Source organism: Onychomys torridus, chromosome 1, assembly GCF_903995425.1.
Source record: "Onychomys torridus chromosome 1, mOncTor1.1, whole genome shotgun sequence".
Taxonomy (NCBI): Eukaryota; Metazoa; Chordata; class Mammalia; order Rodentia; family Cricetidae; genus Onychomys; species Onychomys torridus.
In genome coordinates this window covers 163449277-163467337 of record NC_050443.1, presented here as the reverse complement: position 1 = coordinate 163467337, position 18061 = coordinate 163449277, and the positions used below count along the sequence as shown (strand labels likewise).

Genomic DNA, 18061 nt, shown 5'->3' with positions numbered 1-18061 from the left:
GGCAAAGGCATGAGATCTCTGTGAGTTTGAGACCAGCTTGGTCTACAAAGTGAGTTTCAGGATAGCCAGAGTTATAGAGAAACTCTGTCTCATGAAAATAAACAAACTAATAAAATGCTTATTTCCCTAAGCAGAATAAATTTATTTTATAACAAAGAATAAATAACAATGGTTCCTTACTCAGAGTAGTTTATATCCATATTACACGAAAACTGAGTTTTCTCAGGGTTAAATGTTGCTAATTTTAAAAAAATATGGAAAGCTTCATAAATCTTCATGTCCTCCTTGCACAGGAGCCATGCTAACCTTCTCTGTAGTGTTCCGATTTTAGTCTATGTGGTGCTGAAGCATGCACAAACATAAAAATATTCTAAGAAAAGGCCCCATCTTTGTGCCAATAATAAAAACTAATTGATTAAAAGCAGGCAAAGGCAGCTGGGCGGTGGTGGCACATGCCTTTAATCCCAGCACTTGGGAGGTAGAGGCAGGCGGATCTCTGTGAGTTTGAGGACAGCCTGGGCTACAGAGCAAGTTCCAGGACAGCCTGGACTGTTTCACAGAGAAACCCTGTCTCAAAAACAAACAAACAGGCAAAGGCTCTGAACAGACACAATTATGAAAAAGCCTAATACCACATAAAAATATATTTAAGATGCCAATCAAAATCATGATGAGAACCATTCCATGCCCTTTAAGATGGCTATTACAAAAAGAAAAAAAAAAGTGTGAGAGAGACAATATCAAGTGCTGGAGAAGATGTGGAGAAAAGGAATCCTCCTTCACTGCTGGTACTTACGGAAAATGCAGTAGCTGCTGCAGTAGCTGCTGCAGAACCAACAATCACCTCAGGACTCACTAAGGCTGTGTGTGGACATACACCCAAAATACCCGAAAGGAGGACTGACGATACACGTACATACATCTTCACAGCATAAGTGGGCACTGCCCAAGTGGCCATTAATGGACAAATGAACAAAATGTGGCATGTATGTAAGACAGAATAGTCAACCTTAAAAAGGAAATTCTCCACAATCTTCACTACAAACAAGACATTATGCTACGTACAATCCCCCTGATCTAACAAATAAACTACTAAATGATCTCACACGACATATCCAGAGTAGTCAGAAACAGGAAAAAAAAATAAAAATGGTGGTTTGTCTAAGGCAGAAAGGAAGAGCAGAATGGTAATTGGCATGGAGTTTTGTTTGAGAAGATGAAGAATGTTCTGGAGCTAGGTGGTGGTGATGATGGCTACACGGATGTTAGTGTACTAAACTGAACTGTTCAAAATAAAATCTAGGGCTGTGGTGATGGCTCTGAGAAAAGCCCTCACTGCACAAGCACCAGGACCCAAGTTTCAATTCTCAGAACCCACATAAAAGCTGGATGTGTATGCCAGGTGTGGTAGTGCACACTTTAAACCCAGAACCCAGCAGGCAGAAGTCTGTAAATTTGAGGCCAGCCACGGCTACATAATGAGACTTTTATCTCAAAAAAGGGCAATGGACACATAGCATAAGTGTCTGTAATCCCAGTGCTCCTAGGGAGATAGGAGGCAGAGCCAGGAGACTCCCCGCAGCTCATGGGTCAGCTAGCCTGGCATACCCAGCACTGAGGAGAGTGCTTCAACACGACGGAAGGTGGGGACTGACACTCAAGGCTGTCCTCGGAGCTGCACATGCACGCTACAGCAAACACGCACTAGCACTCTCATGCATGAACTGTGCACACACAATAAAAATAAGTTCTACCCATGCTTTTCATCGAGGATACCAGTTAAGATACTGTTATAACAAGCAAAAGGCAGTTTATAATAATGCAATACAAAGTACACTGTAAAACCTATATCTTTTGATATCTCACTAATAAGAGAGTACATCTTATTTCTCCAATAGTTGAAAGAGAACTGTAATAATGGTACTCCTACAAAATGCATGTTAATTTCTAGTCCCCTTGGGATTTCTGGTGCTGGAAACTGAAGTCAGGGCTTTGCAGTTGCTTGGCAATCCTTTTACCATTGGGCTAAATCCCCAGCTCCATATATAATAATTTATCATTCTAAGTTAAATTAAAAGCCAACCACATAGGCAAAGCAGTTTGTTAAATTTAACGGATTATAATTTTAACCAACCTTTGTGTGTCTTCCATCTCCTTTACAAGACGCTCTAAAGTATTTGTATAAGTTCCACTCTGAGCATATTCCTAAAACAAAAAGAAAGTTTAAAAAATACTTTATAACTCATCTTAGTAAAAAACTTGGATATTAAGTTATTCAGAGTACTAATGACTATTTTCTGTCAGTAACCTGGGTCTGGATGATACCCTTCTTAAAGAAAAAATTTCACCATCATGCTTTAAATCTAGTAGTCTATACTGCAGGCAACTGGATTCCACCATCCATTAGGAGGGACACTGCCTGTAACACCCTGCTAAACTCAGGATCTGAATGCCAACACCCAAGGGCTCTGTGGTGTCCCTATCTTTCCTTCTGCATTCTACTTCAGTGAAATCAAACGACCACTAAGTTTTAGGTGTTACCATGGACTACTATACCTTCCCACCAAACTTTACAGAAACTAAAATTAATACAGTTTACTCCCAAGATAGAATGAAGCACTTTATAAATAAAATTGCACACCACAATTAACAACATTTCTACACTCTACCTTCATTTACAGCAGTGGTCTCCAAAGCAGGGGGTGTGCAAGGTGATCCATTGGGGTGCAGGAAGAAAATAATAGAACTTCTATTTATATGGAACTTCTATAGAAACTCCAGTAGAACTTAATCTACAGTAACTTCTATGTAACTGCCACAGGAAAATACTTAATTTTTCTTTTTCCTTCTAAATTCTGTTTTTGTATATACTTTATTTCAAAAAAGTACACAGTATTATAGTGGTACATATATAGAATCTATGAGGTACATATATATTGGGGAACATGCTTAAAGTTTCCTTTCAATAAAAAAGTACATGTGATCAAAAAATTTTGGAGACCACTGATTTACAATAATAAAATTGAAGATATGGGGAACTCATTTACCAAAAGAGAAATTCACACCCATGTCAGTCTAATGATGAGATGTAGTAGTAAACACTGAATTTTAAAGTAAGTTAACAATCTATCTTCTTTAATTAATCCATCTTTTCCCCATCAAGTGAAGACAAATTACCACAGAACTACTTACTATGTAGTCTGATGACTGGGATCTAAGCCCCTTGGAAAAGGCAGGAGGCTTTCCTGAAGCTGTAGAAGTCTGGTTGAAGTTCAAAGCCATTATTTCTTCCAGTGATTTTAATGTTTCTTCTTCCTCATCACTCTCTAAGTTGTAACCTAAGCTTTCTTCATCACTATCAAAATCACCCCTGAATTTCCTTTTCAGTGCACTGCTACCTGCATTGGAATTTCCTGAACTCTCTTTATCTGAAGGTGCTGCAGGGCTTGGGATGCGCGGCACAACTTCCAAGGCAGCTGGGGGAGACTCTGTAGGAGGGCTGTACTCTGAATGCAAAGATCCCCCAGAACTTTTCCCTGAAGATTCATTAGAAACAGCCTTAATAGTCTTTGCTTTGTGTTCCTTGTGTTTGGAGGATTCTGCAGAGTGCCCAGAACGTTCTTTAGAGGAGGAACGCTCTTTATCTTTTTTAGGAACTGGAAGAGTGCAATTTTTAGCATTTAACGGTACTCGAGAGGAAACAGCACTTGGAACATGGGAAAGTAAAGGTAGTTTTGTCTCCTTTGATGTCACCGAGCCAGCTGCTTTACTTTTCTGAAGGTTGCTAGCTCTTTTAATTGTAGATTTTTCCTGAGGTAAAGGTAAGTGGGGCTTCTGTGTTTTAGTCTCTTTGGTACTTGCCGTGTGGACTTGGTCACTATTCCTGGAAGAATGGTGGCCAGCGTTTGAAGGTGCCAAGTCTGCAGAAGAACCATTTGTTTCATCATCAGGCTCCTTGGCTATATCTTCCAAGCGCAGAACGCCACCTGGTGTCTTCAGTGCAATGTGTCTTATAAACTTTTCTCTCTGATGTGATGTGTCTGGACGCTTCTCTAGGAAGGATTCTTTTGCTTTTGGTATGATAGATTCTTTTGTGCTTTTCAGATCTGAGTCCACAGAGTTCCTTTTTCTTTTCTCCGAGAATTTATTCTGCTTAGAGCCTAAAATTAATTTTTGTCACATCAGTGAAAAGTATACTGTTATGTCTGGCTTAAGCTTATTCACAGAACACTATAATCCCTATAATCCCAACAGTCAGGAGTCTGAGGCAAGAGGATCATGAAATATATCCTGGGCTAGAATGGGGTGGGGGAATTGGAAAACCCTGTCTCAATAAAACAAAACACCAAAACAAAAACTAAACCAATAAATAGATGCATCCAAGTATTTCCACCTAGTGATTACCACCAATTCGTATGTCCTTCTAGTTTTCAATTGTTATGGGTTGTGCTGTGTCTCCCCAGACCGTCATCACTACAGAATGAGAATTTAACTGGGAACAGGGTCTTCAAAGACAAACCCACTCTAAAACAAAGTATGCCAGAGGAAGATACAAGATACCATGTAACTGAGTGACGCTGTTATAAATCCAGGGTTGCTGAAGATCACAAGCAAACACCAGAAGCTATAAGATGTAAAGAAGTAGTCTCCCCTAGAGTAGCAATCAGAGGGCCTTACTAATGCATTCATTTCGGACTTCAACTTTTTAGAACTATGAGGTAATAATTTCTGTTGTTTTAAGCTACCCTAGCTTGGGTACTTTGTTATAGATGCCTGTGTTCACTAACAACTAGAAACATTTTAATAACTATATATTTGCACACCTTTAACCCCAGCACTCGGGAGGCAAAGGCAGGCGGATCTCTGTAAGTTTAAGGCTAGCCTGGTCTACAGAGCATGTTCCAGGGCTTCTAGGAATATCCAGAGAAACCCTATCTAGAAAACAACAAAAACAAAAACAATGCAGGAAGAGAAATCAAATGAATAAAGACAAGGTTAAGTTAAGCAGATTATCTTAAGTACGATGTTACAAAGATAATAATTACAGAGCTGGATTTTGTTCCCGTATACTAGGAAGCCAGATGATTTATATATAGACAGAAATGACAAAGTCTTGATTTGGTCAGAAGTATCTAGAAACAAACAAAAATTGTTTATAAAAATAGTTTAGGACAAGTCAGATTACTAAGAATTTTTACTATTTCTGCCCCTGAGCAGAATACTCTGGAAGCAATGCAGAAAGATCTTGAATTTGAGGCCAGCCTAGACTAGACAGTATCTAGAATTGAGAGGGGACTAAACTGGTTGATAGTCCAGGCAGGCTCTACCTTTGTGTGTGTGTGTGTGTGTGTGTGTGTGTGTGTGTGTGTGTGTGTGTCCATGTGGAAGCAGAAGTGGACCAGTACCTTTTCCTACCTTGTTTCTAAGGCAGTCTTCCTGAAGCTGGAGATTATCGTTTGACTATCATTTTGACTAGACTGGCTGACTAGTGGGCTCTTGGACATCTTTCTCTGTGCCCTGAGCAATGGATCACAGGCCTGTCTCATTGACCCCAGCTTTTACATGGTGCTGGGGATCCAGACTCAAGTCTTTATGTTTGCAAGGCTACATAGCAGAGCCAGGGAGCTATCTTCCCCAAATCTGAAGCACTCTTTTCTAAACTTTCTAAGAACTGGAGGAATTGAAAAAATTTCAGTTCTTTTTGTACTTCTTAGTCTATAGGCTGGATGTTTGTTTCACAGTACTTTGATTATTTATTAAATAAAATATTTAGATAAGAAATGGGTTGAGCTTGTAAAATGTCAAAAAAAAAAAAAAAAGAAAAAGAAAATGAAAAAAAGAAAAAGATGTCCAATGTTGATTAATTAAGGAGACTAGTCATTAAACTATAAAATGTACCAGGACTGCTTAAATGTGACTTCAGGACGCAGCCGAAAGGTGGCTTTGGAAGGCCAAATCCATATGTCTACTCTACCAACATTTAAAAAATTCTTAAACTTGTAGCAACCAATAATAGCATAGCATAGTATAGTATATATATATATAAAAAAAAAACACACTTGAGTGTAATAGCAGACTTACCATTTGCATTGTATGTGTGTATGTCTGCATGTACAAACTAACCATGCACTCAAGCACAAGTCTTTCTGTGGATGTGTATACATGTATATGCCCAAGTATGTGGAGGCTCTCACAGGTCAACACTGGGTGTCCTCAATCAATCTTAACTTTCTTTTTTGAGACAAGGTCTCTCACTGGACCTGGAGCTCCTCAATTCAGGGATCCTCCTGCCTCCCAGCACTGGGATTACAGGTGAACACTGCATGTCAGGCTTTTATACACAGACACTAGGGATCTGAACTGTGGTCCTTGGGCAACAAGCACTTGATCAAGTAAGCGTCTCTCTAGGCCCTTGTTTTGGTTTTCTGAGACAGGGCCTTGCTATGCAGCCAGAAACTTGAAGTAAACTGCTTCAACATTTTAGGTGCTGTGATTAGAGGCATGAATTACCATGTACAGCTCCATTTTTTTAAAAAAGATTTATTTATTTATTATGTATACAGAAGAGGGCGCCAGATCTCATTACAGATGGTTGTAAACCACCATGTGGTTGCTGGGAATTGAACTCAGGACCTCTGGAAGAGCAGTCAGTGCTCTTAACCTCTGAGCCATCTCTCCAGCCCCATACAGCTCCATTTTTAATATCACATACAATAACACAAGGAACACAGTAAGTTTTCAATAAATGTAAGCTATTTCTCTGTTAAGTATATCTTCCTGAATGTAGCAAGAATCCATACAGTTCATTTTTCAAAGTTTGAAGTTAGAGCAGAAAAAGCTCACACTAGATGAGTAAAATTATTTCTACAGACCTTTCATTTTCTCACTAGTAAGTTTTTACAGTGTTAAAGTTTTTAATACTGTAATTCTAGATCCCTACTTTAAATCTTTGTATATACATGGTGTCATCTCAAGTTGCTTCAAACCTTTCTGTAGGAAGAGATTTAACATATGAATGCTTCCCAGACCCCTGACCAACACTAAGCAGGTTCTATCGGGGTCACTTTCAGTGTTTAAATTTTCATGTTCCATTTTTCTACTGTAAGAAAAGATACTTAAAAGAATTCCTGAGTTAGGTGGTTGTGGTGGAGTATGCCTTTCATCCCAGAACTGGAGAGGCAGAGGTAGGTGCATCTCTGTGGGTTTGAGGCCAGCCTGGTCTACATAGGGTTCCAGGACAGCCAAGGCTATAGAGAGAGACCATGTCTCAAAAAACCAAAAACTAAAACAAAGCAAAACAAACAAACAAAAGATTTCCTGAGTTAACAGTAGCTATTTGTGATGTATCTTTTCAATGAACAGACAAAGTATTAATATCTTGAAGATGTCCTTGAGATGTTACATTAGAAAGACATCTTTGTATTTGGAATATTTGGATCTTGTTTTAACTTCATACAGAGCATTTTTTTAATAGGACACCAAGAATACAAGAGTATGCTGCTGCTCATTTGTTCTGGGATAGCATCCCACTGTAGTGCAAGGCAGTCCCAAACTTGCATCCTCTTCTCTCAGCCTACTGAATGCTGGAATCACAGGTATGTGCCATCAGGCTTAACATCAAAATGATGTTTCTTGATGTAGCCAAGGATTCAGAAGTGAAACATTCAATACCAACACTGTTAAAACACACTATTAGGAACTCCTCTGAAGAAGGCAGAGAGAAATGAAAACAGCAGATTGTGCAGAATAAATTCAAGCACTTTTTTTGAGGTCAGGTTTTACTCAATGTAGTTCAGGCTGACTTCAAACTCTACATCCTACTGTCTCAGCCTCTTGAGTACTTGAGATAAAAGACGTGTGCCACTGTACCTAGCTCTAAATTAGTCTTTAGAAATGTAATTTTATCAAACTCTTATTATTTGAGATATTTAATTCTAGGAAGGGAACTGGATATTTGAATAAATTTATTTTAAAAAGTGATATGAAGATGCAAACTTACTTAGAAACTATATGTTTAAGTCTCATGCTACCCACCTGAAAGTTCCCATGAGTCTGAAGATGATCTTTTTCTTGAGAGATGTCCATTTTCCTACGAAGAAGTAAAGAATATGAAACTACATTTGAATAGACTTCTAGACCAATAAAGCAAATACCTATATTCAGAGGCAGTTTTTAAACAAAACAAAACTTTAAATATTTTAAAATGAAGAATATGGGCTGGAGATGTAGCTCAGTGGTACAGTGCTCGTCTAGACACGTAAGGCCCAAATGCAATACCTAGCACTAGGGAAACACACACACAGCCATCTGTATCATAAAATATGTAAAATAAAAATAAAAACCACAAAATGAAGTCCATGTTTTATTAAGCTAACAGTAATTTATATTTGTAACTCAAAAACTAATAGTTGAAGACTATTTTTCTGTGGACCAAATATTATGTCTATTGATCATTAGCAATATTAGTAGTAAAAGCACAATCTTATTGCAAAGAGGCCTCTGAATTTACAAATATCTTCTAGGAATATACAATGCCAAGATTTCTTTTTATTCACTCCTAGAACATTATAGTTATTTTTGGTTTATCTGATTTGAAATTTTCACAGTAGCTTTATCAACACTGCATTTCTTCGCAGTGTTGGGGTCTCAATCCAGGGCTTCTCACACAATGGGCAGGCACTCCACCAGAGCTACATTCCTAGTTCTATACGGTTTTTGCTTCTGAGACAGGATTAGTTTATGCAGGCCAGCATAGCTGACTTTCTAGAGAAGAGGGAAAGCTTTGATGTTAATCTGAGTCTGTATTCTCAAAAGAAAAAAGATAGGACTATGTCATAGGTATGTTTCTAAGACCCATACCCAGTCAATTATCTAAGGTTTATATATGGGCTGGAGAAACAGCTCAGCAGTTAAGAGTTCTTGTGCTCTTGGAGAACTTGAGTTCTTAGCACCCACATCAGGCAGCTCACAACCATCTGTAACTCCTATAGGAGATCTGACGGCTTCTTTTGGGCTCTAAGGACACCTCTACATTACAAGTTCAAATAAAATAAATAAGTCAAAGATATATATATATATATCTGAAACAGTGATTCTTGAACTTTTGGAGTGCATCAGTTATCTAGAGGACTTACAACCAAAGACTGCTGGGCTCCAACTCCACTGTTTCTCACTAGGCAGAGACTGCATTTCTGACAAATTCCCAAGTGCTGCTGATGCTCCTGCTGCTCTGAGTACATTTTAAGAGCCACTGCTCTAAGTTGTTCCTGTTCTTTTATATTTGCCATTCTTTAACTACCTCTTTTTGGAAAACTTAACTTTAAAAAATGACTCTACTTGCCTGAAAGAATGTTTATTTTCCATTAGAAAAGATCTTTGATCATGGTCTGAAAAAATTAAGGTAAAGAAATTTACTGAATTCAATGAAGGGTAGTTGGAGGAAACCTAATGAGACCAGTGTGAGCCCAAATTGTACATCCATATTTCCTTAAATGTTATGGATTAATAATATCTTTAGACTTAGGATCCAACCATGGTACAGCAGTGGTAAAATTAACCAGTAATTATGTACATACCAGATTTGAAAGATTACTCTTTCCAGGGATAGCATCATTCTGTTTACTGTGTTCATGCCTTGGTTTACATTTTTTCCCTACACTGGAGGATTTTAAGGAAAGACTGCTTGTTTCTGAGAAAGAATTTTCCGAGTTGATTCTCTGTTCCATTTGTTCCTTTCTCAACTTCTTCTGTTCTCGTTCTCGGCAGTAAGAAGCTAATGACAACTGGAACCTAGCTCCCAGTGGGCTTTCTCCTGGGTGGTGCCGGGATACGCTGCTTCTGCTGCTAACACTTCTGGAGCTGTTCTTGAAGATGTCACCTTCTGTCGCTGGGGCCTGCTTTCTGGAGTCTTCACTAGTCTTGCCTCGATCTCTGTCATTCTTCTCTCTGTTACTTTCATGAATGAACAGTGACTTTCTTCTCTCTGGAGACCTGTGTTTTTTCTTCCGTGCCTTCATCTCTTTGGGCAATCGATAAGAAGAAGGAGCATAGATACCTGATCCTTTGAGTAAGTATTTGGAGCCTACTGACATACAAGGCCGCCGCGACTCATGTACACCATGATCTTTGCGGTGCTCTTTACCACCTTTCATGAAAGCTTCTAAAATAGGACTTTCTTCTGATGACATCCTTTTGGGTTTAGGTTTTTTTGGTGAAGATAATTTCCTTTCAAATTGCGCTGTCCCACTGATGGATACTCCATTTCCTCCATATTTGATGTTTGATTTTTGTGGAGAATCCAACATATGTTTGTCTAAAACAGTCACAATTAAAACACATACAAATTGTATGTTATTAAAAATAAACTAATGTTTCTAATACTATTTAACTATCAATTTATAACTATATTGAAGCTACTAAAGAATTCAAGCCAATGAATATTTGGGTAATAAAATACATTTTGGAAGAGAGAGAAATTAAGAAATAGTTTGTTTACCTTTTATGAAGCTTACATTCATGACTCCCTTCTGCTACATCATCTAACCTATATTTGTGAACTACTGTACTAGAGAGTAAAATAAACATTTGGAGGCAAGGCAGGCAGATTTCTGAGTTTGAGGCCAGCCAGGTCTACAGAGTGAGTTCCAGGACAGCCAGGGCTACACAGAGAAACTCTGTCTTAAAAAAAAAAAAGAAAGAAAAAAAATCAGCACTATCAACTGTATTATTTTTAATGTTAAGAATGTACAACATATGGCTTAATGTTTACCACATCTTCATTGTAACTGTACAATTTTCAATTCTGAACAGTAAAATCAAATTTTGGAGGCCCTCTTCACCTTTAAAACAACTGATCAAAAATACATTAACAATATGCATACCTGGTTTTGAAGCTGGCTTGAAGAAATCTATGATTGACTGTTTCCTGAAAATAAAAGTACAACTAATATAGCATCAAAAAAGCAAGAATTAAAACCTCAGTATTTTAGATTATGTGGTGAATGTTAGATTTATGTAATACAGGCTGGATTCTACTATCTGATTTAACTAAGTTCTGACAATGGTAATCATACTTTGCTGAGCCACAAGAAAGTTGAAAATATAACCAATTTTCTCTAAGTTTATAAATACAACTGAGACAATGAAATCTAGAGTACTAAATGGTAAAACTAAAGTGTGACTCTAGGGAACTTGTGAGTATGGTTTAGTTTGGGAATGCTCACATCTACATGCTAGGGGGGAAGACCTTGGGGAGAAGTCTCTGATTCTGTCTGTTACCTCCAGTGAGTGGCAGTGATTCAAGTAGAAACCTGATGAGTAATGGTGATTGGAACCCTTAACAGACTCTTGCAACAGGAGAGTGACAGACGGGAGGTTGAATAATAATCAGGTTGATCTGGGGAGGTTGTTGAAAGGAAGGTGCACAGCAAAAGCAGAAGGGAGCATGTATGAGTCTCACAGTATCTATGTTTCTAAGATGCTAAACTAAATACCAGCAAAAACTAGAATGAGCCACAACTTGGGTTTCAATTTTTTTTTTTTTTTTTTTAAATCTAAGATTCCTTAAGATTAGCCAGGAACAGTGGCACACATCTTTAATCCCAGCACTCAGGAGACAGAGGCAGGTGGATCTGTGTGAGTTTAAGACTGGGCTGGTCTATGTAGTGAATTCTAGGCCAGTCAGGGCTACACAGTGAGACCCTGTCTCAGGGGAGACACCACACACCAAAAAAACAAAAAACCAAAAAACAAAACAAAAAAAAACCTACAAAAAAGAGTTCAGGGGGCTGAAGAGAGGCTCCGTGTTTAAGAGTACTTGCTGCTCTTGCAGAGAAGTAGATTTGGCTGTTCAATGTCTATCTCCAGTTCCAGGATATGTGATGCCCTCTTCTGGTCTCAGGTACCAGGCACAAACATGGTGCAGACATACATGCAGCCAAAATACTCATACACATAAAATAAAAATAAATAAAATGTTACCAAAAAAAAGACCTCTTAAGAAATCTTTAAAAAGCCGCATACTACCCAAGTAAAATGAAAAAATGCTGATATAAAAGTTAACAAGTTAAAAAAAAAAAAAAAACAGAACCAAATTGGTTTAATAAATTTTATGGGTTACTGTGCCCTAACATGGGCTCAATTATTACCAGAACCTATATTGACTTGTTTGTGCATGTTGAGTTGTCAGCTGTGAAAGGGGAGATGTTATATGTAGAGAAAAACTGAGTAAATAAAATAATTTACTGAAATGCATACATTTTGCTGAAAGCAAGTAAGCAGTAAGCTACCAGTGTCTCTAAACACGTCTCTTCTGAGGATGGAGTACTCAGTGAAAAGCCTGAGCAATCCAAACCCAAGTCTGATCTCCTTTTCTAGCTTGTACATTTTACTGGTCACATCAGAAGAGCAATGTACATCTTCACTGGTTTACCTAGATTCTACAGGTATGTTGATAAAACCTAAATGGCTCCCAGTGAAAGCAAGTGACTGGTTAAAGGAGAATATATGCATTTGTTTACAAGAAGTAACTTACATTAGGTAAATTAACTCTACCACCAAGCAAAGGAAGAAATGCTATAGTCTGCAAAGGGAAGGCAAATGATGTCCTATTATTGGTAATTGAAAAGGTGCCAAAATACCCAGAAGCAGCTAATTCAATTCAAGATATACTAATATCTCTTTGTTAAATACAACACCGCATCTCTTCCTTAAAGTATTAACCCTAATATTCCTCTTCAATATACCAGAAAGACAACAACAACAACAAAAGACTTTGGGTAAACCATGTAACCATAAATGAAACTTTCTAGAGGTAAAAATAATTGCTTAAGTTCAAATGCACAGAAATGCCCATTATTTATCTATAATTGGTTTTTAAAAAATTATGACAGCCTCACAAACCTTTATCTGAAAGTTTTGGGACTTATGGGTTTTGGGAAGGAAATAACTTGAATGTATTATGTATGGCCCCCAGCAGGGTCTGGCGTAACCTGTAAGTCAAACATACTAATATTTCTCCAGCAAAGCTTATGACACTCAGTAAAGACCATCCACAACCTCATATTAGCTCTGGCCAGTCTGGCTCAGCTGCTAAATAAATAAGCTGTGGTAGAAAACTTAATGAAAACGTTTGCTTTTCATAGCTTTCTGAATTAAGATAAAGGATTGTGAGTCTGTGTCACAATATTAAAGCATAAATTTGCTTTTAAACGTGTTACCACTCTTAAAAATTAAAATAAAAAAGACAGTACCAAGTTCGTAGACAATTTAAACATATTTTATTGTTAGAGGACGTCATTTGATGAAATTCTCCATCATTACACAGCTCCCAGAAAATCTTTACAAAAAAAAAAAAAAAAAAAGAAGAAAATAAAATGAAAAAGGAAAAGGTCTCTTGGAGAGGCAGAAAGTTACTCACAGGCGCATTCCAAAAATGGTTTTAGTATGAATGATGTGTACACTGTACTATAGAGTAATTAGTGGGTTTTCCTTATCACATCTTACTTTTATAATTTCACACACAGTGTAGAAACCACCAGCATCAGAACGATCTAAACAGATGCATCGAGTAGGGAGGGTCCCAGGTCAAGCTCTCGAAAGAATAAAATAACCTTCTACCTAGGGCGAGCTCTCCATAGCCACTAGACCAAAAGCAACACCCAAACTACAGAAAAGGAGACTTCAACTCCCAGAAGCCCCCGCGCGGAGGCGGGGCAAGGGCTTGCAGGCCCCAGAACATCAAGGCCTGAGCTCGCTGAGGATGGCGGGAACTGAAGAGCAGCCGTCCGCAGTCCTCCCTTCTACCCGTGCCCCCGCGACCCGGCCCCTTCTCAAGCCCTCTGCACGGTACCTGTCCCCAGGACTCTCTGTTCTTTTTCCCGCTGCAGCAGGGACGGTACTACCGGGTCTCAGATGGCAGCGCGGGGGCGACGACCCCGGGGCTGGGGATGAGGGGAAACCTGGCCTAGCGGGCATGCAGCGCCTTGTCATGTCGGCGCCGCTGACGACGGCGGCATGAGCTGTGGCTGGAGAAGCTGGGTGCGTGGTTGCCGTCTTGCTGCTGGGACTCGGGGAGGCTGTCGGTGCAGAGGTGGGCGGCACCCCCTACTCTCTTCATGGCGGTTCTCTCTTCGGAAGTGACTCCGGTGTGAGCGGGAAGGAACCTGAGGACCACCAGGGGGCGGGCCTTACTTGAGGTGCCGCTTCTCGATTGGCTGACCTGGGGGTCACTCTGGTGGTGGCGCAATAGAAAGCCTCGGCCTGCGAGGAGAAGGCGGGGGCTTCTGGAAGGGGGAGGGGAGAATGAAAACTGCCCTCCCCAGGCCCGTCACGTGCGCCCGGGGCGCGCGCCTCCGCGTCGGGGCCGCGTCCGCCTCGGCGGGTGCGTGGGAGTGGGAAAGCGGAGGCTGTGGCGGCTGCTGCGACAGCTGGCGACAGCCGCCTGATCGGGGGTTAGGGGTGAGGTTTGCAGAAGTACACCGAGCCTGCGGCTGTCTGCAGTGAGGATGGCCAGCAGTTGTCACGATTGTGCCACGGAAGTGCACAGCTGCGCTAATAAATAGCACGCCGTCATTTTAGCGTCTCAGGCCAAAGTGCCGGGATGCCGTCACCATTTCCTCAGCAATCTGCTCTGTCCATTGTGATTTGACCGTTCTGTGAAGGGTCTTGTAGACAGTAATATGGATCCCTCCCCCTCCTCCCCGCCCTCGCCCCTGCAAGGGCAGGGGTAGGGAGGACACCCGGCCATTGAACTGGACAGTTTTTATTCTGTAAAAGCGTTTTGTCTGTAATGAGTTCCCCATGAAGTCTCCCATGGAGATTTTTGGACCGACCAGCCCTCATCTGCAAAGGGCCTGCGCTTTGAAGGCTGTTAGGCTGGGTTTTCTTTGTAAACGGAGAGACTGGTCAAAGTATTTCCGAGCCTCACTTTCCCTGTATATAGGATGGGTATATTACTTCAGGGTAAAATCACTCTGGGTAATTTGAAGCAATAAAACCCAGCAGTGTAAACAGGTTTAGATTGTATCATGTAATTGGTGCAAACACACGATTTCCTTTCCTTTGTCCTTCAGACAGACTCCTGCAGTAACAGGCCAGCTGCTGGAGGGAAGGCCTGAATCCGAGCTCTTGGGAGACTGAAGTAGAGGGGTCAAGAGATTGAGGCCAAGGCTGTGGTGATAGTTCAGGGCATAAAGGGACTTGCTTTTACGACCCAGGACCACATGGCAGAAGAGAGGTCTGATTCCGTCCAGCGAGTTGTCTTGTGAATTTGTCAGCACACACACACACACACACACACACACACACACACACGTGAAATAAATGTAATAAAAGACACTTTTTTTTAAAAAAGAGAGAGGGAAATAGCAGAGTGCTAGTGGCCCATGCCTTCAATCCCAGCACCCAGGAGACAGAGGCAGGTGGATCTCTGTGAGTTCAAGGCCAGCCAGGTCTACAGAGCTAATTCCAGGACAGCCAGGGCTACACAAAGAAGCCTTGTCTGGAAAAGAGAGAGAGAGAGAGAGAGAGAGAGAGAGAGAGAGAGAGAGATTGAGGCTAGTCTTAACTATGTAGCAAAATCCTGTCTCAAAAGAGCTAAATAAAAATCTTCCAGAGACTGAAAAAAAATCATATTATAATGCTTGTTAATAAACAAAATATCAATCTCAAAGATGTCCAGGGCATAATTAAGAGGAATGTTCTCTCAGTTGGCTAGAACAAATTCCTAAATGACACACACACACACACACAAAATTTGAACAGGTCTTCTAAATTTATTGTACTGAGATTGAATTGCTTCTGTTTCTAAGCACTCTAGACTGACCTGAAGTTCACCTCTTTTCTCTTCCCTGGTAGCGCTCAAGAGGGAGAATTAATGAGAATAAGGCGACCAGTAAGGGACAAAGTAGGAGGTAGGAGGTAAAGCGTAAACCCAGGTCTTCCCAGAGTGTCCAGCTATAGACTGGGTGCTAAAGGTGTAAGAAAAGCAATACCAAAATCAAGGGCATTAAACAACACTTTTTCTGCTTCTTAGGACTGAGAATTGACTGTGCAGCTCATATGTATTATTCCATACATTAAAAAAGAGTACAGTGGGTGCTGAAGATACGTTGAACGATGACATATGTTTGTTATGCCTTTTTATATGCATTATTTCTTGTCCTTCCCTTGACTTAGTGCTTTCTGTTGGCTGTTTCGACACTAGGCAGTCCCTGCTTCTATAACAGCACATCCACTAAACTTTTAAGCCGATTTGTTTCACTGCATGCTCAGGCCATAAAAAGAATAAAGCGTAAAAACACATTCTGCATGATCAATTGGCCGCTTTTCTTGGATTATAGTATCTGAATCATCCAGCCTCCAAACTATCACTTTAAAGTCTACTCATGCTGCCAAACAATAGTTTTCACATTTTCTTAATCTGATCAGCAGATTATGAAGTTAAGTGAGGCAAGAAATCCCTTGATCAATAAATGGAGATGGAGTCATAATGAAAGCACAATTTAAAAAAAATCTCTTCTTAACTGGGAAGTAGTTACCTAAATCCTCAATAAACATCCAGGCTTTTCTTTGTTTAAGCTGCACAGGAAAAAGATAGAGATTGCAGTTGAGAGTGAGATGCATTCAACTTACTAACTAATGTCTAGAGCCTGAGATGCTCCTTTCCTCCAAAGGGAGTTGAACCCATCTTGTGTGCATACTCATTTTTGCTTTAAATGTGTACACATACACTATGCACAAACATATATATTCCAACCTAAGGACTTCCCCCACCTTTTTGAGGTACTGAGGATGGAGTTCAGGGACGCATGCATATGAGGCAAGCACACTGCCACTAAGCTATTCCCAATTTTGTGAGAGCTTTTTGATTTTTTTCCCTCTTTTCCTTTCTAGAGAACTGAAATAGATGGCCAGGGAACTACAGACTGTAAAAGCTGTCCAAAAAGCTCTCATGTGTGTGCTCTCATGGGGTGACAAGACAGGAGAGAGAAACTGAGGTGTGGATGGGGAAATGATGATGAACAATGTTAGCAAGACTAGATGAGAGAGTCAAAACAAATCTCCAGGCAGTACTGAAGGAAGAATTTGGAGAAAGGAAGGCTGCACTGTAAATGGCTAGTTGGGTAAGATTTCTGAGCATGGGGATAAGGAAGCAAGGGCCCAGGACCTGGAGTGGCTTTTTAAAAATGATTTGTTTACTTATTTATTTATTAGTTTGATTTTCCAGGCAGGGTTTCTCTGTGCACTCCCAGCTGCCCTCAAACTTGATCTGTAGACCAGGCTGGTCTTGGACTCACATATTCACCTGCCTCTGCCTCCTGACTGCTGCGATTAAAGGCTAAATTATTTATTTTTTATGTGTGTGAGTATTCTGTCTCTATGTATGTCTGTGTACCATTTGCATGCCTGCTGCTCACAGAGGCCAGAAGGCAGCACTGAATAATCCCAGAACTGGAGTTACAGACAGTTGTGAGCCACTATGTGGGTGCTGGGAATTGAACTCTGGGTCCTCTGGAAGAAGAGCCAGTGCTCTGAACCACTGAGCCCTGTCTCTAGCCCAGCCCACCCATGGCTTCTGTATATAAAGTGCATCTATCTATCTGTGTGTCTGTCTGTCTGTCTGTCTGTCTATCTCCCAGTCCATTCTAGCAGCAACTCAGGAAGTGGGCAGGCTCTGATACTCATGAGAAGGGGTAGGAGGGATAGCTAGGGAAAAACCATTGCATGAACAATGGAGCAAGTTTGCTAGGAAAGGCAAGCTCTGGGAGGGAGTCCTGGGAGGAGTGACTGTAAGCGATGCCAGAGATCCCAAGCAGTCAAAAAGACTTGCTAAACATTGTGGGCAAATGATCACACAGAGAACCTCAGCACTCTGGGATTAGAGAATCAAGAGACTATCTGTACATAATAACAAAGATTCACTAAAAGGCTGGAAACATGGAAAGCAACTTCTGGCTTTACAAGAATGGCATGTTTTGGGGTTGAGATTGCTCTACTTGGAAATTAACTCCAAGCCTCTTAGAGGTTGTCCCAGGGCTGGGGAGAGGGTGGGGGTAGGAGT

The 18061-nt window shown here is 40.4% G+C and overlaps 1 protein-coding gene and 1 non-coding gene across 4 annotated transcripts in view; both read right to left on the bottom strand.

The window, feature by feature from the left end:
• The window catches only part of Slf2 (SMC5-SMC6 complex localization factor 2), a 53080-nt gene extending 38916 nt beyond the window's left edge, over positions 1 to 14164 (bottom strand). The window contains exons 1-6 of one of the 3 annotated variants that reach the window (XM_036170415.1): positions 13850 to 14164; positions 10881 to 10924; positions 9576 to 10312; positions 8035 to 8089; positions 3193 to 4160; positions 2135 to 2205 (exon numbers count right to left, since the gene is read on the bottom strand). In XM_036170415.1, coding sequence (XP_036026308.1) covers positions 2135 to 2205; positions 3193 to 4160; positions 8035 to 8089; positions 9576 to 10312; positions 10881 to 10924; positions 13850 to 13989 — 2015 coding nt within the window. In that variant the 5' untranslated portion in view covers positions 13990 to 14164. Of the gene's footprint in view, positions 1 to 2134; positions 2206 to 2669; positions 2728 to 3192; positions 4161 to 8034; positions 8090 to 9575; positions 10313 to 10880; positions 10925 to 11768; positions 11861 to 13849 lie in introns of those variants that run through there. The other 2 variants (XM_036170424.1, XM_036170433.1) reach the window with 2 other exon arrangements.
• On the bottom strand, positions 249 to 355 carry LOC118576827. The gene has a single exon (XR_004944035.1). It is a non-coding gene; the product is annotated as a U6 spliceosomal RNA (small nuclear RNA).
• Positions 14165 to 18061: the final 3897 nt, after the last annotated feature.